The sequence below is a fragment of the Mauremys mutica genome, chromosome 6 (genome assembly GCF_020497125.1).
Source record: "Mauremys mutica isolate MM-2020 ecotype Southern chromosome 6, ASM2049712v1, whole genome shotgun sequence".
In the NCBI taxonomy this organism is placed as follows: domain Eukaryota; kingdom Metazoa; phylum Chordata; order Testudines; family Geoemydidae; genus Mauremys; species Mauremys mutica.
Genome location: NC_059077.1, coordinates 87,375,741 through 87,400,384, shown reverse-complemented (window position 1 = coordinate 87,400,384; position 24,644 = coordinate 87,375,741). Strand labels below are relative to the sequence as shown.

The 24,644-nt window shown below is 42.6% G+C and overlaps 1 protein-coding gene across 8 annotated transcripts in view; it reads right to left on the bottom strand.

Annotated features, from left to right (window-relative positions):
- The window catches only part of FRMD3 (FERM domain containing 3), a 239,809-nt gene that overhangs the window by 104,025 nt on the left and 111,140 nt on the right, over nucleotides 1-24,644 (bottom strand). For all 8 annotated transcript variants that reach the window (XM_045022407.1, XM_045022401.1, XM_045022404.1 and 5 more), the window contains 2 exons: nucleotides 21,046-21,150; nucleotides 5,651-5,693 (listed from right to left, as the gene is read on the bottom strand). In XM_045022407.1, the coding sequence (XP_044878342.1) occupies nucleotides 5,651-5,657 (7 nt within the window). In that variant the 5' untranslated portion in view covers nucleotides 5,658-5,693; nucleotides 21,046-21,150. The remainder of the gene's footprint in view (nucleotides 1-5,650; nucleotides 5,694-21,045; nucleotides 21,151-24,644) is intronic.

Genomic DNA, 24,644 nt, shown 5'->3' with positions numbered 1-24,644 from the left:
TAAAGAACACTTTTACCATAGTTAAAGAGGAAGAAATTGCAGAGCATCATATAAGAATCAACACCACTTATCCAGTGTACCTTAAGACTTTCTTACAAGAATCATTATAACCTATTGAATGTATGGCTGCTGAAATATGATAGCTATGTAACATGATTAAATATAGGGATTATGTTTGAATTGTTTTATGTATTATTCAACACCAAGAAATCTAGTCTGACAAAATATGCATAAGAAAACTATTCCCATCCACTCCTGTCTGCTCGTCAATACTGCACTCTCTGTGAATACAACATCTAGAAAGCTTGGTACTGTGCTGGAGGAAAATTAAATCCCCACATATGCCAGCTGAGATCAAGTAAACATTCTGCTTATGGACACAGAGGAGTTTTTTCCATGCTCTTCTCTACTTTTGCTCTATCTAACCAAGAGCTTCGTTATCCTATCTAAATCTCACTGGTCAATTAAGTTTAGAACATTATAAATCATTAGTAGTAAGAACAGCCTATTTTTGCACCATAAGGAAACTGTTAACAAATTCCCTCATGACAGTATATCACTGTTTTCTGAATTCTCTGTATTACGCTTACTATTATTCCTAACTTTTTACATAAAGTCTCTATCTAATATACTTCATGTAAAATACTCCCTGCCATCCCTCTCCTCCAGTCCCCCAACACGGAAGTTTTTAACTGAAGGGCGTACTATATGATCTGTTTACCAACCACTTCCTTGCTCTTGTTTTCACACTCCTCATCCTCTACTGATCTCAGGTTCTCTTTTGGCTCACCTGGAATCATGATTTCATTTATTTATTTAGTGAATACCCTTAATTTATAAAATCATCTTTTGAATCTGAACCTCTCTGAGATACATTAAATATTGCTGATTTATACAAGAACAAAAATGCTTTTTGTTGGATAAAATACACATTTTTTTAAATTATTGATTTTTAGCCACCTTGTTAAAATAAATTGGATTTTTTTTTGATAAAAATGCTTTTTGAGATGGTTTTAATTAAGATATCTTTGAGCTACAATGTATCTCATCATGGAATAGGGATTATACATTCTAATTCTATAGTATGAGACTATATTCATGTAATATTTAAGAAAAGCTTTGTAAATGAGTTCCAACAGTTCATGGATTAGGGACCCAATGTTATGGGGTTCCAGGGGCTTTTGTATAGATTATTTAGGTTAATCTTTCTATCTACCCAATGGGACTCAGTGCTCAGTCTAGAAGATACCATCAGAAATGCTTAGTTTTGCAGTTCTCAAACTGTGGATTTGTCTCTCCAGAGATAAAAACATTTTTGCTGTTAACAAGCACGTTAAGTAAATAAATATATAGAGGTGAGAAACAGACCTCACCCTTATTTCCCTCTGCAAATTTGTGTACACAGAGTCAATCCCTTACCTCTCTAAAAGTGCAAAGTTTCAAAAAGTTCAATGAATAGAAGATTGTTGGGGGAGGAACAGATGTGGACAAGGAGAAGAAGTCTGGAGATAAATGTGAGAAGGGAGAGACAGGCAGTAGAAACAAAAGTGAAACTGTTTGAGCAGCATATTCCAGAAGCCTTGAGGTCTTTCTAAGTGTAGCCATCATTGATTTGAGATCTACCATACCATTCTCTCGCTAGAAGGGAAAACCTATAATGGCAGCAGGCTGTAAAAGAGATCCAGCTTGGGAATAAGAACCTTTCAAGAAATATGTGTTTGCTGATGTTTTAAAGAAAGTCACACCAGTGAACTGGAGGAAGTCACTTAAGCACTTGGATTCAGAGACTGTTGAAGTGATAATCTCACTTAACAACAATAGCTTCTTCTGCTGGTGTGGAAAGAATATTTTCTTCCTTTGGACTAATTCATTCCAAACAGAGATCATTTGGGACCTGAAAAAGCAGGAAAGCCTGTTTTTCTTTTCCAGATTACGAACAAACAGGAAAATGAAGGTGAAGACAACAGAGTTAGCTGCAGAAGCCAATATTCTCATGTTGACCTGGCTGACATAGTCAATTTAACTTTTTTGTTTTTTTAAAACAAAATATTTCATTTAACTATTTTAGTTAAACAATTTTAACAAAAACAAACCTGATTTTAAAAAACTTGACTGTTTAACAAAATTCAAAAATCCATAATCTTGTTTTGTTAAACTATTATGTTTGCTGTTGAAGAAAAAAATCCAGAATAAATAACGTCGTTGTTTTAGTTAAATAAAAATTTAAAATGTCAGTCTGGTGATGTTCGCCTCCTAATATACCATGGCAAGAAAATCCTCCAAATATTTCTGATTAACCTGTTGAATTGGAGATATTTATGAAGTGATTGGGAGGTGAACTATCTGCTTCAATTACCTTTGGTAAATGAAATAACCAATCATTCGTTTTCTGATATAGCTGTAAAACTAATCTGAAAAGTTTTCAAAATAAATCCCTTTAAAATGTATAGTGTGTACCTTTCTAAAAATGAAACCTACATCTCTGAGTTGTGAAGAATGTGTATTAAGGTTATAACCACCAACTAGAATGCACTTTTATGTAGAAATCCATAATTAAATCGAGTCTTCCTGATTTAAATCAAATCCAACCTGCACATTAATTTGGGGTATTTTTTAAAAGAGTTTATTGGTACGATGACATACGTGTGCATGGCCTTTGACAAATAAAATTGCAGGTCCCTGCTGTGAGAAGAGGGCAATTTCGAGTGATCCATTACCTGCTGTCCAGCCCCAATTTCCAGCAGCTGGAGGTTCTTGAAGGACTCTATCTTCCAATCAATACATTTGCTTACAAATTACCTTTTTTGGAGTGGGGGGGGAGAACAGTAGTGTGACAAAGTTCCTCCTCTACCTTGGTGGGTCCTGCGCTTATTGGCGGATTTGCTCGCCTCACAGATTCACCCTGTGGATCGGGAAACAGCCCAGAGACCTTCCCCTCTGGTAGAGGCCACAGTCCAAGTCAATTCCTCCTGTGTCTGATCAGGAGTTGGGAGGTTTGGGGGGGGAACCCAAGCCCACCCTCTAGTCCGGGTTCCAGCCCAGGGCCCTGTGGACTGCAGCTGTCTAGAGTGCCTCCTGGTACAGCTGTGCAACAGCTACAATTCCCTGGGCTACTTCCCCATGGCCTCCTCCCAACACCTTTTTTGTCCTCACCACTGGACCTTCCTCCTGATGTCTGATAACGCTTGTACTTCTCAGTACTCTGGCTCCCTCTGGCCTGACTGGAGTGAGTCCTTTTATAGCTTCAGAGGGGCCTTAATCAGAGTCAGGTGCTTAACAGCCTCACTTGACTCTTAGCAGGTTAATTGGAGTCAGGTGTTCTCATTAGCCTGGAGCAGCCCCTGCTCTGGTCACTCAGGGAACAGAAAACTGCTTATCCATTGGCCAGTATATCCCCCTTCTACTACTCTGCTGTTCCCAACTGGCCTGGGTCTATCACAGTAGATCAAGGAAAACATTAAACTTCACCTCTTCAGTCTCACCACATTTTAAAATAATTAAATAGCCTCATATATAAGTAACCTGAACTCTAGCCAATGGAATCAAACCCTACACTGAAGCATTCAGGTTTTTTAAAAAAAGACTATGCCTTTAAGGGCATGTGGGCAAAATTCTCCCTCCTGTCATAAATAAAGCAGGTTGACAACACTCTTGGGTAAAACAAGCAGCAGATCCCAATGACTGAATTCGACTCTCCACAGACTCCTGGAAGAAAATCATTGACAATCAAAGTAGTTTTGCTTTCTGAACAAGACTTTGTCATCAGTCCATTTATGAAAAAAATAATCCAGGCCATAACATTTCCAAAGCAACTTGGCTGACTTAGCAGCTAAAGAGCAGGCAAGGTTTTGGAAAATAGGAACCTCAAACAAATGTGAAAAGATTTAGTCTAACTTTTTAGAAATCTTTGATTAATTCCTAGTGAATGGAAACCAAAACGTCCAGTTAAATATGAGTGAACACCATTGCAAAAAAAGCAAACATCGTTCTGGGATGTATTATCACTAGGATGACCAGATGGCAAATGTGAAAAATCGGGATGGGGGTGGGTGCGGAGTAATCGGTGCCTTATAAGAAAAAGCCCCAAATATCAGGACTGTCTCTATAAAATCAGGACATCTGGTCAACCTAATTATCACCAGGAGTGTTGTAAGCAAGACATGAGAAGTAATTTTTCTGCTCTACTCTGTGCTGATTAGGCCTCAATTGGAATAGTGTGTCCACTTCTGGGGGCCACATTTCAGGAAAGATATGGACAAATTGGAGAAATTCCAGAGAAGAGCAACAAAATGATTATAAGTCTAAAAAACATGATCTATGAGAGAAGATTGAAAAAATTGGGTTTGTTTAAATTGGAGAAGAGAAGATTGAGAGAGAACAAAACAGTTTTCAAGTACATAAAAGGTTGTTACAAGGAAGAGGGTGAAAAATTATTCTCCTTAACCTCCGAGGGTAGGACAAGAAGCAATGGGCTTAAATCGCAGCAAGGGAGGTTTAGGTTGGACATTAGGAAAAACTTCCTATCAGGGTGGTTAAGCACTGGAATAAATTGCCTAGGAAGGCTGTGAAATTGCTATCATCTTAGAAGATTTTTAAGAACAGGTTAGACAAATACCTGTCAGGGATGGTCAAGATAATACTCAGTCCTGCCAGGAGTCCAGGGGACTGGACTGGACTACGTGACCTCTTGAGGTCTCTTCCAGTCCTACGATTCTGTGTCACTCTCCTTTTCCCTCCCACCTCACTCTTTTTCACTCCCTTCCGGGAGAGAGGGGAGAAGACGGAAGTGGGGACAGGACAGGGGAGGGGGAGAAATAAAAAAAAACAACCCTTTTTAAAATAAGACTACCCTTAAATTAATTAATAGCCAAATGTCACGTGTTGTAATTTTCTGCTTGACTGTTGCCGGTATTTAGCAGCCCACTGAAATTATCTAGCATTTGAGATTACTGGACTGAATTGATCATATAAGGCTGTGTCTACACATAAAACACTAAAGCAGTACAGATGCAGCAATGCAGCTGCACCTCTGTAGAATTTCAGTGTAGACACTTACTACAGCAATGGGAGGGAGTACTCCCGTCACTGTAGATAATCCACTTCCCCAAGAGGCGGTAGCTAGGTCGACGGAAGAATTCTTATGCTGACCTAGTACTGTTTACACACGGGGTTAGTTTGATTTTAACTAAGTCTCTCTGGGGGAGGAGGAGGATTTTTCATACCCCTGAGAGACATTCAATGTCTATGTAACTTTTCAGTGTGGACCAGCCTTCACACTGCATTGCCACAAGGCAGAAGACTCCAATTTGATTGCCACTGTGTCTTGTTTCTATAGTCTGAAAAGGATTGGGTGCACAACAGAGCCAGAGCACTCAGTTCTTTTCATGAGGGAAGGATGCACTGAATCACTCCAGAGATGTTGTCAGGCATCTGGTTTTAGTCTTAACCCAGAAAGTCTGTAGTCATAATGAAGGCCTTGATGGTAAGTGCTGTAGAGTATCAGAAGTATTGATGATAGTGTGGAGTTCTCAGGGCTTCAGCAAGGACACAAAGGACCCTCTTGCACCAGGAAACAAACAAAACACACAACACAACTCATGGGCATTTCAAAGCAGGGTACCAAGACACAAAGTGGTCTGTTAGCACTTACATTTCATTTGCTTGGAGATAGACTTGTTGGGCTCAAGCCAGTGCTGAAAAAAAAGAGCAGAGGTCAGCAGTTAACGTGTTGTACAGTACAGGACATACTTAAACTGACACAATATTTTCATTTTCCAGTGAAAGCTAATTTATAGGGGGCACCTCAAAAGTAGAGAAAACTTCATTGTGTTACAGTATAACCATTGTACAGAGAGAGAGTATGGCACAATTATATACACGAATGATGTTCTAATAATAGAGTAAGAATTGCTATTTATTTGGCATGATAAAACAAGCATTCCAAAGAGATCCATTCAAGCAGAGTAGCTCCACTGATCAGTCCCCAGCAGTGATTTAGACCTTATTTTTTTCTCCTCTGTTCCAAAGGAGATGTACATGTTTGTGAAATAAGGAGAGAGAACATTCAGAATCTAAAACCTATATTTGCTAATTCCATTAGTGAACTGGATACTTAGTACAGTCTTTACAGCTGCTGCATATACTAAATCTTACCCTCTTAACCCATATCAGCATACAAGTCCATATCCTTTTCCAGCAAGAACTGGAAACTTGATCAAAAACAAAAACGGGAAAGGACAAAGAATACATTTTAAATTGAATGGTGTTGCTAATAGGATCATACAATGCACAATGAGTGATTATGGACATGTTTTGGTCTCTTCACAGCCCGTGGGGTACAGGGTAATAATGGCTAACATTAGTAAATTTTTGTCTGCTTTGGAACAACAAACAATATGAGGTTGGGGAGGTGGGGAAGATTTTCAGTCCTGCAAGATGGACTCATACCTATACAAATATCTTGGACTCAAATCTCAGCAGCAGATGGACTAGACGGGCACTTAACTAGCAATTGCAATAACATTGAGCTGAGCCACTGAGGCAGCTGTTTTGACTGATGTATGGATGGGTTGATACTCAATTGTCACTTTTGCCCATGGTCAGCAGCCTTTCCACTGAGATTTTTTCCTGTACATGGAAAATCTCCAGATTAAAATGAGATTTGTGCTGCAGCAGCAGGTGGTCAGCAAGTCTGCTGTTCAGCTTTACTAAGCAGAATCAACACTGTGGGGCCTCGCACCACAGGGTTCTTTTTAACTCATTCCCAGGGGCGGCTCCAGGCACCAGCGCAGCAAGCACGAGCCTGGGGCGGCCAGCCGCGGAGGGCGGCCTGCTGGTCACTGTGAGGGTGGCAGTCAGGCTGCCTTCGGCGGCGTTTCTGCGGAAGGTCCTTCGGTCCCACGGCTTCAGTGGTAATTCGGCAGTGGGTAGGACCAAGGCGCGGACCGGCAGATCACCCGCAGAACCGCTGCTGAATCTGCGTGACTGGCGGACCTCCCGCAGAAACGCTGCTGAAGGCTGCCTGACTGCTGTGCTCAGGGTGGCAAAAAACAGAGCCGCCCCTGCTCATTCCATGCTAGCTCAAAATCAACCTTTAAAAGTTCAGGAGTACTTGTGGTACCTTAGAGACTAACAAATTTATTTGAGCATAAGCTTTCAAATGTGTTAGTCTCTAAGGTGCCACAAATACTCCTGTTCTTTTTGCTGATACAGACTAACATGGCTGCTACTCTGAAACCTTTAAAAGTTCTATAGGGGCACTAAGCAATGTAAAAAAAAATACTAAGAGAAAGGGACTTCCCCCCCCCCAATACCTACAATGTCTGTAGTATTGCCTGTCATAGCTATTGTAATGGTACCAACATGCAGAACAAGCTCAAGGTAATTTACAGCACTTGCTAATGGGGAGGTACAGTAATTTAATTTAAAAAACAAACTGGTGATTGCCTGAAAATGCAGCTAAATTCAGCTGAAATTAGTGGTGGAGTGGGTTCTCATGTACAATTGCTAATGAAAGACAAGTGCCTCTAAAGCAGGGGTTCTCAAACTGGGGGTCAGGACCCCTCCGGGGTTATTACATAGGGGGTCGCGAGCTGTCAGCCTCCACCCCAAACTGCGCTTTGCCTCCAGCATTTATAATTATGTTAAATATATTTTTAAAAAGTGTTTTTAAATTTATAAGGGGGGGGGTCACACTCAGTGGCTTGCTATGTGAAAGGGGTCACCAGTACAAAAGTTTGAGAGCCACTGCTCTAAAAACCACATTTCTGAATGTGTGCAACTCACAATTTAGGGCTGTTAAGCATCACTGGCAATGGCAGTATTCTGGGTGGCAGGCACTGCTCCATAGATATGTTAGGCTGATTTTGAAGCCCACCCCTAGCTGCCTCAAAAAGAAACCCATTTCTCCTCCCTGACATATCCCACACCACATTTCATCCTAGGCAGAGGAAGTTGGAGAAAAAATTAAGTCTGGAATAAATAAATAAAAAACAGAAAAGCAGTTTTTTTAACTATGGTGTTCAAAAAGAGTGCTCGTCACTAACTTACTGGAAAATGTACTCGCATTTATTTGACAACTCCCCCGTCCCCAACCCCATCTACAAAACAGCCTGGATTACACATGAAAAAAACGTTGTTCACCTTGCACTGGAATAATGCATTTTAGAAAATTTCTTGGTGAGAAGTAGGTGATTACTGGGGAAACTAAAGATACATATTCTAAGGCGTTTGCAGTAGGATGTACACAATCTCTTCCCTACTACTTTGGCATGGGTTAACAAGGAGCTCATTAGAGTAGGGATATAAGGAACTTGCACTCTCTCCCAACTCCACTCAGCCAGAGTCAGGAAGCTCCTGGGCCCAGATTAGGGCAGGAAGGAGACACTTGGAAAGTGACAAACCCTGCTGACTTGGTTTACAAGAGAATCTGAGAGTTAAGAAATGTTCCTTTTACCCTTGAGTGAAGCAAGCTGTTTTTGTTTGCCATTTTCTTTTTAAAAGGCCAGGCTGAAGTAAGTGTCTCTGCTGTTTCCCATACACTATGCCAGGACTGAAAAACACTGTACACATAGCTCTGTGTGTGCCTTAAAATGCTAGGATGCAGATTTCTTTCATGTGTCACAAACACCACCAGAAAAAAAAGTGTTTTACTCAGATTTGACTTTCAGTTAAATATTGCAGCCTCTATTATTTACCAAGCAAAACTGAGGCTAATTCATCAGATTAGTTTTTTTGCTTCAAGGTTAACAAGGGATCAAAACAGTGCTTAAAAGATAGAAATTTCTGTGGTTATCTTCCACCAGTGGGGATCAGGGGAATTTAAGGATAGCTTGTTTGAATACGCAGGTGGAGGAAGCATTCAGTTGGATGTGTGTGACATCTCAGCAGTTACATCAGCTTTTTCTGTAGGTGTATTGGTGGAGATCTTCAAAAGCACAGACAACCTAACTGTTGTTTGTGCCTTTGAAAGTCTTCACCATTGTATATTTTTTGAATGCTCTATGTAGAGTTTTGAAAGGTTCTCTCAATATCTCTACCACCTTTGCAGAAATAGATATTAACCTAGACTACACCTCAGAGTATTCATGTTATATTTAGTCTCAGACTCTGAAATAGCTTTTATATTTAGGACCAAATTAAGGCTTCTACATGTGAGGAAGGGGAGATGTATTTCTCAGCAAAGGGTGCCTGCAGACTAGAGCTGTTTCGGAATTCTCACAATGGTTTTTGCTGCAGAAAGTCTCCCAAAATCTTCTTTGGGAAAATTTCAAATTGTACTGAAATTTCACATTTACCCTGGAAAACTGAAACAAAATGTTTTGTTTAAGATAAGGGTTTGGGTTTTTTAAGCCAAATTAAACAATGTTTTCAGGTCAGTTTGACATTAAACTCTGTTCACCTGTGCTACTGCACTCCCTCATGGAAGACAATTTTAGTGCCTCATGTCCCTATTCTTCTCTATGGACTGGACTCCCTGGCTGGGCTGCATCTCCTTTGATACACTGCGGTCTCCCCTCTGGCTGAACCGCCATATTGCATCATGGGTAAAGTTAAGATTTTTTGTCACAGGTATGTTTATGAAAAGTCAGGGACAGGTCATGGGCATTAAACAAAAATTCACAGAAGCCCATGACCTGTCCCTGACTTTTACTAAAAATACTCGGCGGGGCGAGGAAAAGAGGGGAAAACTAACAATGGGAGCCCTGCCAGGGGCTGATCACCAGCCAGGGCTGCAGCCCCACCGCTCCTTCTGCATTGTTGAGTCAGACCAGCTGCTGCTTCAGCCCCAGCTGCTGCTCCTGCAGCAGGGGTTGACCACCGGCCCCAGCAGCTACTGTTCTGGCCGTAGGCCCTACTCCAATCCCACCACTGCGCCTGGATGGGGGCTGACAGTTGCTCTAGCCCCACCATCACGGCTGGCTAAAGACGAAGAAGTCACGGAGGTCTGTTGAAATCATGGAATCCGTGACCTCTGTGACGGAATCGGATCCTTAATCATGAGAAACCCATTGCCATAATGCAATACAGGAGATGGAGTCCTACCAGGGAACGTGGCCCATAGAAAAGAATGGAAGCATGGGGCATCTAAATTATAACTTGTGTGGCAACTCAGCAGCTCAGGCAGACAATTTAATATCAACCCTAGCCAACATTAAATATTTTGATTCAGGAGTGTTAAAATATCTAGTTTCTAGCAAAAATGTTGAAATGAGATATTCTGACATTGATAAATCGATTTTTCTAAACTTTCCTTTCCAGAAAAAAATTCGATATTTTGACCTTTTGTCCCAATTTGGGGCAAAAACAAAAATGTCAATTTCATGCAGAATAAAAATTCCAATTTTTAACCAGCATTACTGGAGACATTCGGAGGCCACTGATGGTCCCTGTGACACTTACAGAACAATGTGAATGATCTAATCTTATTCAGACCAACTCCTTTCATTCATTCTAGTTGTCAGGTAAGTATAATAACTGAACAATTTAGTAACTACAGGATCTCTGAACGTTAAAGCAATCTGACCCCTATTTTCCTCCCCTAGGATGCACCCATAACTGCAGTGCTTCTCATTATGTGCTGTATTTTTAACTAAAAAGGTCTTTACTTTCTAATGGCCTGTCGACACTTAAAAGGCTGCAAAAGTGCAGCTGCGCCACTGGAGCGCTTCAGTGAAGACGCTACCCACACCAATGGGAGAGCTTGTCCTGTTTGCGTAGGTAATCCACCTTCCTGAGAGACAGTAGCTACATTGACAGGAGAAGCCCTCTTGTCAACATAATGCTGTTGCTGTCTACACCGTGAGTTAGGTCAGTACAAGTGCATCACTCAGGGATGTGGATTTTCCACAGCCCTGAGCGATGCAGTTATACCAACTGCAATTGCTAGTGTAGACTAAGCCTAAAAGTATTCATCTCTGATCAGCAGATAAGTGGCACTGAGTAGCTATTTACAACACCAGGTGTCCTCTTATTGATCCATAATGCTGATGTGTTATGCGTGCTTCCACAGCAAAAAATTCACGGTTAAAAAGGACACCACAGGGCTAAAAGAACAATTTAAAATACATATTATTTAACCCATAAAGCACCAGAACCACATAAGTATAAATGAAATAATCAGTTTGTTAAATAAAGAATTAACTGACATATGGGGCCAGATTATACGTAGCACTTATACATCTGAGAGATTGAGGAGGTAGGACAGTGGGGTAAAGAGAGTGCAAGGAGCCTCCCAACCTTCCTCTCAGGGACCTTGTAAGGGTCAAGTATACTTGCAGTCTCTGTAGCTCTCACCACCACTTCACACTGCTCCAAGACCATGGCCCAGCAAAACTCTACAGCAGCCCACAGAGTGGGAAAACAGCGTAGAGTTCAATGTTGCAATCCCCTGCTACTCTCCTTGGAGACTCCACACTGTCCCCAAAATAGGGATGTATCTTAAAAAAAGCTAAATTAAGCCCAAAGAGTTATTGGTGAACAAATCATGGACCAACAATGGGAACACTGGGTTTTGGGTCAGGGCCCAGGAAGTCAATGGGAAGCCTCCCATTGACTGCAGGGCACTTTGGATCAGGCCTCTGTTTTGCCAGGATGTGGAAGGGGGAAATTTAACAAATAGCATGAATACTGGTCATATTCAGAAGACAGTGTTCAATCACATACTCAGGAGTGCATGTGGCTGAATGGGATTACAAGGAGAACGCCAGATTTCTTAACTACATTCCAGCCAATCTGTATTTAGCGCTAATGACACCCATTCATGCAACAGTCATTTTACTATAATTTTGGATGCTATAGGGAAGCAGTTTCCTGGACTTTTCAAAGTGGAAGCAGTTTGCGTCTGTTCAAAGAAGGGGTAGCAAGAATTATCTGAAGCAGGAACAGTGAAACAAAAACAAAAAAACCCCAAAAGCCTGTGTTATAAATTATAGCTTCATTGAGTTTTGGGATAGAAGCAGAGACTGGAGATTGTTATCAAGATGTCACAAAGAGAAGTACAGTAAGACCCTGAGTTATATTTCCTGATCCCAGTCATATGACTTGAGTCAGGACTGCAAAAGTTTGGGGTCTGTCACATAACAGAGGTCAGTATTCACTGTACAGTTGTATCATCTTGTTTTGTGCCTACGAAACTAAGTTTGTCCATTTTAAACAGGACAACCAGATGCAAAGAGCACAAGGACACATAGAAGATATACTGCAATATTACTGAAAAACTACTGGAGATGGAACAAAATTAGAGTCTTTTATCCAAACTTAAATCCAAAGCTAAACTTTAAGATAAATACCATCCTGCACCCCTTCTTTGGAAAAAAAAACAAATCAACAACCCCCTTTTAGCCATAATGCAGTTCCTTTCTTCAGGACATTGTCAAGAACAGAGACAGAAAAGGCCAAACAGTAACAGCAGCTATAGGCCCTCCAGGCACAGACAGGGGGGGAATTCGTGGGTGCTCACTTTATGCTGGCAGAGCTGATGCAAAATCGTCAACACCAGCTCCAAGTGTCCCACAGGCAATATCCACAGTGTAAGGGGGCTACCCAGCAGCTCTGGAGCCTTGCTACTAGCTCTGCATCCCCAGCAGGAGCTCCTAATATAGGAAGCATGTCAGGGGCTTTCCACAGCAGGCCAGGAACGAGCTATAGGCAGAGAGGAGTGTGCTGTTACAACCCGGCTATTCTGCATTGATAGAACAGCCCACAGGGCCATCCTACCGGGACACTCATTAGGGCAGCACCCAGCAGCCCCAGAATAGGGGTGGCACAAGCCAACCCCTCTCAGTCCCTGCATTGGCTTCTTCACCAGACCAGGGATGAATCTGTTCCAGAAGGAGCTACAAGAACAAGACCACTAGTGCTAGTGGCCTTCAGCTGTGTTGAAAACCAGTAGTGTAGCGTGGCAGATATTTGTTGTACAAACCTGAAATATCACACAAGCTGTATGTACATACGGTAATGCCACATGGGAGAAACCCAGTGTCACTGTAGTTGAATCCTCTCCAAAACCACATACTCCTATTTAATTCATGATGAGCACCACTTGGTGCAGCAAAAGCAGCTGCTTGTGTGGCCCGAGCCTAGTCCCCTGCTGCCTATTTCCCTAGGCCAGCACATATTCTGAATCACTTCCCCAAGGAAAGAAACATTGTGACGCAATCTCTCTTCCCCTCTCCCACACCTCCATGTCATCCAGTTCGCATACAGCTGGCACTCCTACCCCTAGGATCACAGACTGCCGGTATTTTTCTTCAGGAGGAAAAACGTTGAATGATCCATAGCCATCAAGCAGAGCACATAGTTAACCCATGGAATAAGAACACATGATTCCTATTTCCCTCATCCTTCCTCCCCCACGCCCTCCTATGACTTGACAAACCCACTTGTGGCTGCCTTGTCTTAAATTAGACTAAGTTCTTTGGGCAAGGGACTGTCTCTTCCAATGACTATGATCAGCATCTAGAATAATGAGTCCTGACTTCACCCCTGGGTGCTACTATAATTACAGAGGTGCTGTTCGCATTGCCATACACAAGATCATAGCAGGAGAGGAGCAGCTGTGACCTTGGTTATATTAGTGCCCCTCAGTAGAAATGACAGTCTGGCAATGCGAGTAGCAGCACCTTCCATGAATGGACAGAGGTTCAGCGTTTCACTGACTGATCCATAATGGGCAAGGACTGAGATGCACTTTCTGCTGAGCATTTATTTCAGATTTACACTCATGAGCCCATCCAGCCTCATCGAGCCAGCTCTAAGGGCTAGCGAGCTCAAAGGCAACACTCAGTCACAGAGTTTAAGGCCAGAATAGACCACTAGATCATCTAGTCTGATCACCTGTGTATCACAGACCACAGACACCACCCAACACCTGCACACTAAGCCCAACAATGGAAATGAGACCAAAATAAATGAGTCCCACAGAAGACTAAACTATTATGTGCCACAGGCAGAGAATAGGAGGTATGGAGGTACACCAGTACTTGAGGCCCCTGCAATGGCAGGGAAATGATTGAATGTGATATACCCATGTAATTCTGACTAGTGACCCTCGTCCACATGCTGCAGAGGAAGGCAAAAAAAAACCAAGGTCACTGCCAAACTGACTTAGGAGAAAATTCCTTCTCAATCCTACATATGGCGATCAGTTAGATGAGCATTAAGCACCTGAAAGTGTTCGGTGCCCCCTCAGACCACTGGCCCTCCCCACCCAGTGACCCATCTCCAGCCCTGGGCATCCCTGAAACTTCAGAGGAAGGAGATTTAAAAAATTCCCAGAATACATTGGGGGAGGAAAACAATGCCTTCCTGATCCCTGCAGGTGGCCAGCTGGAACCCTGAAGCATGAGCCTGAGCCCTGGTCTACACTATGAGGTTAGGTTGAATTTAGCCTCTGCCATGACTATTGCATAAGGACAGTAAAATGCCCACAGTGCTTCTCTCCAGGCTATTTTGACACTGCCATAGCCCTCACTCTGCTGCTCATCATACTTTACCCCTTCTAGTTGGAAACACTGGTATTCCAAAATAATGTCTAAACAGGACGTCAGAATCCAAATATCAGTTCCTTTCCAAAATCTGATTTCAATATTATAGTAACATTCAGAGAACCAGACCCTCTACTGAAATAAATCAGCACAATTCTACTGAAGGCAATAGAGCTACAGTGATTTATACCAGTTAAGCCCCTAATCTGCATTCATCAGCATACAACAAATCTGTGATACTTTTAAGCAGACAGTGATGTATGTGTGCTATTGATGGAAAGTGGCTGATTTGTTTTAGTTTTGTTTGCATTCATATTAAATTGCTTAGGCACCTGTTTGGCTGTAAAATCATTTCAAAAGACATTAATCTTCACAAATTATTTCAATTGGTGATACTATTTCAGAATTAAATATTGTGTTTCCATTTACACTATTGATTTTGACTATTTATTACAGAATTTTAATTAGAAGAGTACTGGAGAGATTCCCACCACATATATACACAAACTATCATCTCACTCTAATCTATAGGTCTAAGACACAATCTCTTCAGTGCTCCTCTTTGCGCTATACATCAATCCCTTGTAGGAGGCTGTGGCATAAAACCCACAATCTAGCCCTCATATATAGCTTTATAACATGCTACATGTAGGTGTAGTTAACAACTCTTCTACCACAGTCCACAGAGGTTGGCAATTATCTAATTTCTCTCCCTTCCTTCTATTTTAAACCATAACCCCACCAGGGACCTAGTGCAGATTCTAGAGAGCAAGGGAAATAACCCACTTCCTTTCCTGACGAACCAAGGGATGCACCCCACCCATATACTTATTCGCTACACCGATACCAACTTGGACTCTTAATACATTCCATGGGTGGCGTACCCGAGCCCACTTATCCACTGACGCTCTAAAAACTCCCGCACCCCAATCTGGGTCTATGTTGGTTATGTGATATGTATGCAGTGGTGAGCTGCAGCCGGTTTACACCGGTTCACGAGAACTGGTTGTTAATTTAGAAGCCCGTTTAGAACCAGTTGTTCCTCGAGGAACAACTAGTTCCAAAAGGGCTTTTAAATTTAACAAAAGCTCTAGCAGCTCCCTACCCTTCCCCCGGCCCCAGCTCACCTCACTCCGCCTCTGCCTCCTCTTCTGAAGCTCCTCCGGCTTCTCCTCCCCCTTCCCAGCTTCTGCAAATCAGCTGTTCACGTGGGAAGCCTGGGAGGGCTGAGAAAGAAGCAGCGGCTTCCACCAGGTGAGCTTGAGCTGGGGCCGGGCGGCGCGGCTCCTGCCTGACCCCCGGGGCCGGCCCCAACCTCGGCCGGGTGGCTCCGGTCCCAGCCCCAGCCCAGCTGGGCCCCCACCTCCAGGCAACACAGTAAGGGAGCAGGGAGGGCGTGTTGGATAGAGGGCAGGGGAGTTGGGGGGGTGGATTAGTGTCAGAGCAGTCAGAGGGCTGGGAACAGGGGGTTGAATGGGGGCAAGGGTCCTTGGGGGGCAGTCAGGAAGGAGCAGGGGTTGGACGGGGCGGTGGGGGGCAGTCAGGGGTAGGGATTCCAGGGACAGTCAGGGGACAGAGAGAAGGGGTGGTTGGATGGGGTGTAGGGGTCCCGGGGTGCCATCAGGAATGAGAGAAGGGGTTGGATGGGGTGGCAAGGGGCAGTCAGGGGGACAGTGAAGGGGGATAGGGCATGGGTCCCAGGGGGGGCTGTCAAGGAACATGGGGGGGGTTGGATGGGGCAGGAGTCCCCAGGGGGGCATGACCCCCTCATGGGGTGAGGAGGAGGGAACCGGTTGTTAATATTTTGGCAGCTCATCACTGTCTGTCTTCATCCTTGTAACCGATACCAGTAATCCCTCATAACTCAAGCCTGACCCCAGATGTACAGTACCTTCCCTCTTAACTTGTGTATATTTAATTTTAAGCATTAACTTTAATAAAATTTTTAAATCTGTTCTCCTTGGCCAGCATGGCTCCATGAGACAAGAGCTGCACCCTGTACTTGGTGAAGCTGCCAAAAGGTCTTAATGATGCAAGATGACGTTTTGGATACTCTGTGTTAAACATTGTGCGGCTTCATGAAACTACCTGAGGGTTTTCCTCCTGAAATGAGCATACCTGTCAGTAATACAAATAATTCTGAGCACTTCTTAAAGACTCTCAACTCAAGCTGTATAACTGACAGAATGAGTCTCTATTATTCTTAGCTCAGAAAAGGCTCAGATTCAGCGCAGTATTTGAGTAAGATCAGCTGATGGATGAAAACCAGCTAGCTCAGGGGTTCTCAAACTGAGGGTCAGGACCCATCAGGGGGTCACAAAGTTGTTATACAGGGGGTCACGAGCTGTCAGCCTCCACCCCAAACCCTGTTTTGCCTCCTGCATTTATAATGGTTTTAAACATATAAAAAAGTGGTTTTTAATTGATAAGGAGAGGGGCTTGCTGTGTGAAAGGGGTCACCAGTACAAAAAACTTTGAGAGCCACTGTGCTAGCTGAAGCTGAACCCCAGCAAGACAAAAGCTGGTGGGCAGAGAAAAGCATTTTCAAGAGTTTGCAGCCACAATACAGCTTTATTTGGTTTAAAGTACATACCCACAACTGTCAATTCAGACAGTAGTTCAGGAGCATTCTTTGATTCCTAGCTTGTGGATGTTGCTATTCGAGAACTTAGCACAAGTAATCCATCATATCCAGCTGCCCAGGAGACTCCACCCATCTTGGAGGACAATGACCTGGCTTCAGTTATTCACGCCTTTGTCATTTTAAATCAATGCAATATACCTGGGCATGAAGCCTTCAGCTCTTAGGAAACTCCAGTGCTACAGAATACTGCAGTCTGCAGCACATCTCCTTCAGCAACACAAACTACCATGAGATCACATTAGTCCTCTGCCTTCTAAATTTTCTGAGGGGCCAGTCTGTGTCTGTGCAATGAACACCCCCAGGAATCAAGGACCATCACAAACCTCATCACATTCCACTCTAAGAGCAAGGCACGTCTTTGACCCATGCCTTCTCCAATATATATACACATAGCCAGGGCCGGCTCCAGGCACCAGCCCAGCAAGCAGGTGCTTGGGGCGGCCAACGGAGAGGGGCGGCACGTCTGGCTCTTCGGCGGCGGGTCCCTCACTCCCTCTCGGAGTGAAGGACCAGCCGCCTGAATTGCCGCCGAAGACTGAAGCGGCGGTGGTAGTGCTGCAGATCACGGCTTTATTTTTTTTTCCTCCTCCTCTTTTTGCTGCTTGGGACAGCAAAAACCCTGGAGCCAGCTCTGTACATAGCAACAAGTATATTTAAACAAACAACAACAAACTACCAAGACAAGATACTCCTCCACACATACTTCTCTCCCTATGGAGAGTATGAGAGAACAAACACATGACAGATATTAGTCAGTTTATTCTTAGGTACACTGAATCATATCCAGATTGAAGCAATTGTCACATTTACAGAGAAAGTAACTATGCAGTTGGGCATGTGTGAAACTCTAGCAGCAGAATTCACAACTCCGGAGAAACAATTCTGCAGCAGCAAGAACTTTACTTTTTAGGTATCAGATTTTTCTATTAAATGTTCAAAAAATGTTCTGTGCATTATTTGCTGTCCACCTCAACACTATTTTCATATGGGATCTGCGCTTGTTTTGGCTTTGCTAGTAGGATAAAATGCAATGTTACGGTTTAACAAATGCAAATGGTAAGGCTTTGCTACTGCAAGCATGCAAGTTAGTCTAAAATTTCACCACTTTGTTGGCATATAGGACACTGAAGCATCTTGTCAAACATATGATGCTAAATAATTTATACACTGCGATGGTTTATCATAAATCAAGTTCTAAAGAGCTCTTAGTCAAACCACCAGACTCCATAGCTTTAAAAAGAAGAAAATCTTATTTTAATAATGCAAGAACACAATCTTGATTTCACATAATGGACCTGATGCACTCTGTTTATTGACTTTGTTTGAATTCATTTATTCTTGTTTTATTATAAGAAACAACAAAACAAACAGTCAGCAGACATTATGAAAAATAGGGGCTCTCTTCCTTGCAGAGGCTGGGAGAATAGTGTGACAATTGGGAAGCCTCTTCTACAGATTACAATTGCTTGCAGGTGGCAGTCGCTGAGCAGTACTTGTGCTGCTGCCATTGGCGCTACCCTCTGAACTGAGGGCGAACTGTGATTTCATGCTTTCCACAACCTTTCTGTATCTCTACAGCTTCATACCTCACAATACAACTCATTTGCTGGGACCTCACTTTTTATTAGTACAAGTGACTAATCTCAGGAAGCTGAGATATACAAATGAAAGTATGGAAAACTGTATGTGTAAAGCTATGACTCCGACATCATCACTTCAAATTTACTGCTCCAGCTATTTTTTGTTGAGCTGCATATTTCTGAACTTCATCCAGTATTTTCAAGGCCAGTTTACAATGTTTGGGCCCCAGCAGGTTATGTGATACAGTGCCGACCATTTCACATTGCTTGAATAACTAAAGTTGAAAGAATACAATAAAACAGAGCATGGAAGGGGGAAGGGAGAACTGACACATGGTGGAGTTTCTAAATAAAAAGAGAGTGTTGCTCTCAGTGTGTCATCCACGGCACTTAAGTATAGCGCACAAGAGTGTCTCTTATAATTCCACACAGGGCCGGCTCTAGGCACCAAAATTCCAAGCATGTGCTTGGGGCAGCACTTTTCAAGGGGAGGCATTCCGGCCCTTTGAGGGTGGCACTCCAGGTTTGTTTGGTTTTTTGGGGGGGGGGGCGCTTTGGCAGCAGCACTCCAGCTTATTTATTTATTTATTGCTTGAGGAGGAAAAAAATCTGGAGCCGGCCCTGATTCCATAGCATTAACATATTTACCCCTGAGAGGTTTAGGATCACACAAAAAAGCCAGAATTAGAGTCTAATTAGAAACAGATATCCCTCTGTTTATGCTGATGTTTAAAAATTAAAATATATTATTGTTTCTGCTCATTCTAATTTGGGGTAAATAGCTTCAGTTTTACTGCTTATGAAGGATTAACTACATTGATCTGAGCTATTGCTAATAAGACTGTTCTAATAAGGCAGGTGATGTGCAAGTGGCCCAAACACAGCTTAGCAATGCAACTTCTACAGGATTCCATTCTATAGGTCCGACCAGGGGGTGCTAATCATGCTGATTTTTGCCAAACTTATTTGATTTGTGGTGCTGACAAGTATTCGGTGAGAGCTACACTGAGATTATCAAACTCATTTTCACTTTTGACCCATACCCAATTTCAGCCTATTGTAGGTCTCCGGAGAGAAAAGGCTGGTGTGCTATGCCACTGCACCACTCTATTCCCTAGCTAAACCTTAGCTCTGCAACAGAACCATATGGTGCCAAAGCTGTTCCCAATTCACTGTCCAAAGGCTTCAGTTTCTAATGCTGATTATCCCTTACCATACGCAACCAACAATATTAAAAAAAAAAAAAAAACCCACCCACAAACCACACACACACAGAAAAAAAGGCTGCACAGGCATACAAGAAAACTCCGATAGAGGACAAAGTGCAAGGCCGCCTTCCCCCAGAGGAGAATGTGCTCATCGCTGTGCAAATGACTGCACACAACATTGGCACTAATTCACTTTGCACAGTAGAATACCTGGAAATAATGCAAAGATGCTAATGGTGAATGCTAATTGGAAAATTTCATCTGACAAGCTGTTTTCTATATTACAGCTCTCCAAACTCATTCAAAAAGTGAACTGGGATAGCTGACTGCCTTTTGCTGTTAAATTCAATGTGCTTTCTGCCAGCAATTTCAGAGAAGCAGTCCCTGCATAAAATGTACCACTATAGAATCCACTACACTGTCAGATCCTGGAGCTAGAACCCTTTAGCATAACCACTGCTCCTCACGAGTCATGACTCAATCTTTCCCTCATCACTAGGACAATGGAAAGGAGCAGTGTGCAATTTAAAATACACCAATTATCCTCAGGGCCACAGACCTACGTTTATTGCAGGGGTGGCCAACCTGTAGCTCCGGAGCCACATGCGGCTCTTCAGAAGTTAATATGCGGCTCCTTGTATTGGCACCGACTCCGGAGCTGGAGCTACAGCCACCAACTTTCCAATGTGCCAGGGAGTGCTCAGTGCTTAACCCCTGGCTCTGCCACAGGCCCTGCTCCCACTCCACCCCGTCCCCTGAGCCTGCCATGCCCTCACCCCTTCCCAGAGCCTCCTGCATGCCACGAAACAGCTGATCAGGAGGTGTGGGGAGGGATGGGGAGGCACTGATCGGTGGGCAGGAGGCGCTGGGAATGGGGCGGGGGGCTGCTGACATATTACTGTGGCTCTTTAGCAATATACATTGGTAAATTCTGGCTCCTTCTCAGGCTCAGGTTGGCCACTCCTGGTTTATTGGTTCATTTGATTCATATGAAGTGAGAGAAATGAATGTAGAATGATTTCACTTCGACTGTAATACTGTAGCTTTGCATTAGAGCTTGCCTGCTTGTTACCCACATCAATACAGTGTTACTTAGAAATAAATTTAGTGAGGGTTCCTCTACATACCCGCTGTTTCTCAGGGTCGACATATCGAATGCCAAAATAGTCTTTTTCCAGTAAGCTGTAGTAGTTGCAGATATGATCTATGAGAATCTGACCTTTGGTCTCCTTCTGGAAAAGGAAAAAAAATTAGTAACCTTATATTGTATTACTCTAAATACACTCAGCACACATTCCAAACCCATTATTTATGAACTCTTAGAAGTCTAATAAGGAGAGTTAAAGAAGGTGGGAGTAAGAGCTTTTATGGCAACCAGGTGAGGACAAAAAACAATGAATATCCACTTTCTTTGAAGAGATACAAAAAACAAAATGTATTCTAAAAATGCTATTGTATTCATCCCTATGTCTTCACAAATTGCTACATCAGAACAAAGGGTGGCATTTCCTCAGGTATACTCCTGATTACTTCTAAAATTGCACATTTAGAAAATCGACACTGTTAACCATGTTTCCGTGGGATGTTAGTCTGTCCACTTAACCTTATGTCCACTCCTTATCTATCCTTCTCTGCAGACATAAGCATTTTGCACAATGGCCATTTATTTAGCCACAGAATTTCAAACCATTCACATGTTTTTTGCATTCATAAGACTTGTGTTGGACCTGATTTTTCACTGCTAAGATCTGTTTGCAAACTCTGAGTGCACCACTACAGATGCACTCAGTTGTTGTACCCATCCACTCATATGTGCATGCAATTTATGAATTTGAGTGCTCACACAGATGTGGATAAGTCAGGTGTAGAGATACCCACGTACTTCGGGGCTGAAGATCAGATTCCTTACTATACACCAATACCCTAAAGGACTTCAGAGATTTCTCATTTAAAAAAAATAAAAACAAAACAAAAAAAAACAAAAACCCTAGCCACAGACAAACCACATGAGAATTTTCATCTCTAGTCATACAACTGTGGAAGAAAGGCTTCCAAAATATGGAGATGTACGAAATATCCCTGATATTAAAGGCAGAAATAGCATTTATTGTATACCATACCTACCAATAGTTTAAAGCTACAAATACCAAAGGGATATTTCTGGATAAAAATATCAATATACTTTTAAACTCTGCTGGGATACATAGGATTAGGACAGTATTGTGGGTTTTTTAAAGTGACACGGGGGCAGGGAATGTTAAATAATTTACTTGAAAAATAAATACAATTGGTAGATATTCTGTACTTCTCATTGCTTCTCCCAGTGAGAAGAACTCCCCACTTACTAAGGAAAACAGTGAAAGTCAGAGAGCCAAGGAATAAGAGGAATGTCTAGCACAAAGTATCATTTGTCTTTCTTTGGACCTTTTTGTGGCTAGGGGATTCCTTGTGCCCCACCCTCACACCACAGGTTATAGGGGGGACTTGACTAAATGATCTGTGCAGATGTGGCAGGTCAGTATCCCCCCCGATAATTGCCAATACCAGTAATTCCAGAGGAAACTCTGGGGAACCCCCATCTAGAAAGATCCAGAAGAACTACCCATGAGGTTAAAAGATTACTTACCCCAGCCCCAGCATGCATTTTGTTTTAATTTAGCCAGTGTAAACTAATCCTTTCCTGAATCCTGTAGGCTTTGGCTTCAATGGTATTTTCTAGCAAAAAGTTCCACTGGTTAATTAGGTGTTGCATAAAAAAACCCAGAATATAAACTACTTAAGGAAACCTTTAATTTTTTATTCTGAAAGGAGTAAGATCATTTATAGAATCCTTAACACTGATTCACTCCAGCAGGTTTAAAAAAAACAAACCAACAATTAAGCAGGTTTTGAGAATGTCACAATAAATTTAAACACTGAAAAACCTTCATCACACATGGGGCACATTCAATTGTTTGAAATTAAACCTACATCTTGCACAACAATGCTGGTATCCAGCCAGGCATAAGAGGCCTTTTGTATAGAACACATTACACTGAATAAGTTATTCTTTTGTTTCCTTGTTATCAGCATGAGCCTAATGATGATCAAGCTATAAGGTGACATGGGATTCAGAGCAAGCAATATTTTCCAAGTGAAACTCTCTCATCACCATAGCTCCAAAATGCACAGGTCAAATGTGTTTACAAAATTAAGAAAGCACAGCATGCTTTTTTCCCCGAAGAGTATGTTGAACTGAAGAAGTTTACTTTCAAAACACATTTCAATCCTTCTATGACAATTGGAGTTCCAATCCGCTTGTTGTTGCACTGTTTGTCATGATAGTCACATATGAAAATTTCACTTGTATTGCGAATACTGAGATTTCAGATTACTTATTCCAAGTATTGTATTCTCAGTACTATGCACCCTGATACTATGGGTGCACAGAAATACTATCTGTTTGTCCCATCCCCTGCATCTTGTCGGTACCTAGATTGTGAGCTCTTTGGGGCAGGGACTGTCTTTTTCCTGTACAGTCCTCACCACAATAAAGCCCTGATTCTTGCTTGGTGCTCCTAGGCACTATTGCAGCACAAAATTATAAACAAACAAGTACATAAATAAAATAGACTGGGATTAGATAGACATTAAAGTACATTAAAAATAGCTCCCTTTCACTCCTCAGACAACGTCCTTAAGAGACTTTAATTAAGCTGCACTACACATGCTGTAGTTACCAACAAGATCCAATGTCTGCAAGTTGAAGCTAGACAAATTCAAACTGGAATTAAAGGTGTAAATTTTTAACATTGAGGGTGATATACCCACTGGAACAGAGGTTCTCAATCTGAGGGTTCTGATGCAGGGGGTTGTGAGGTGATTACGTGGGGGTCGTGAGCTGTCAGCCCCAGGCCTGGTGTGGGGCTCCAGCTGACAGCCTAGTCCCCACCAGGCACGGGGTTGACAGTCTGAGCCCCTGTTAAATGAACACACACGTTTTTAATTCATGGGGTGGTGTCGCACTCTGAGGCCTACTGTATGAAGAGAGTCGCCAGTACAAGTAGTATGAGAACCACTGGACTAGATGATCACAATGTTCCCTCTGGCCTTGGAACCTACAAATCTATGAACTTACTTCCTTCTTCCTGCTGCCCTTACCCTCAATGCAGCCTTCAATAGTGTGTATCACCACCCACTCTTCCTGGACTATCATGTGTCTCTCTCTCCCCTCTGCATAAAGATGCTTCTTCTGTGGAATCCACAGGGATCACACTTCTTGAGCCTCTGTCCTTTTCCATTTTCCCTCTTTTGACCATCTATTTCTCACAGTCTCTGCCTTCAAACCCAGCTACCACTTACACACTGATAGTTCTCACTTGAATCTGGCTTTTATTTTCTTTGCATCTTCTGTTTCTCCACCATGCATGTATTTAAACCACTCAATTTTTCCTCCTAGTCCATTCCCTGAAAACTGACTAACATCCTATATTTCAATTTTTAAATGTATGGTTAAATTACAAGCTGTGTGGGTAGTCACAAACTAATAATTAGCTCTTCCGTCATGCTTGCCATACACAGATCCATAGCACTTTACAAACGAGGGTGAGTATCATCATCAGCATTTTACACAAGAGGTAGCTGAGGCACAGAGAGAGATGAAGCGACTTGCCTAAGGTCATACACTGTAAGTAGGGTGACCAGATAGCAACTGTGAAAAAACAGGACATGTGGTGGGGGTAATAAG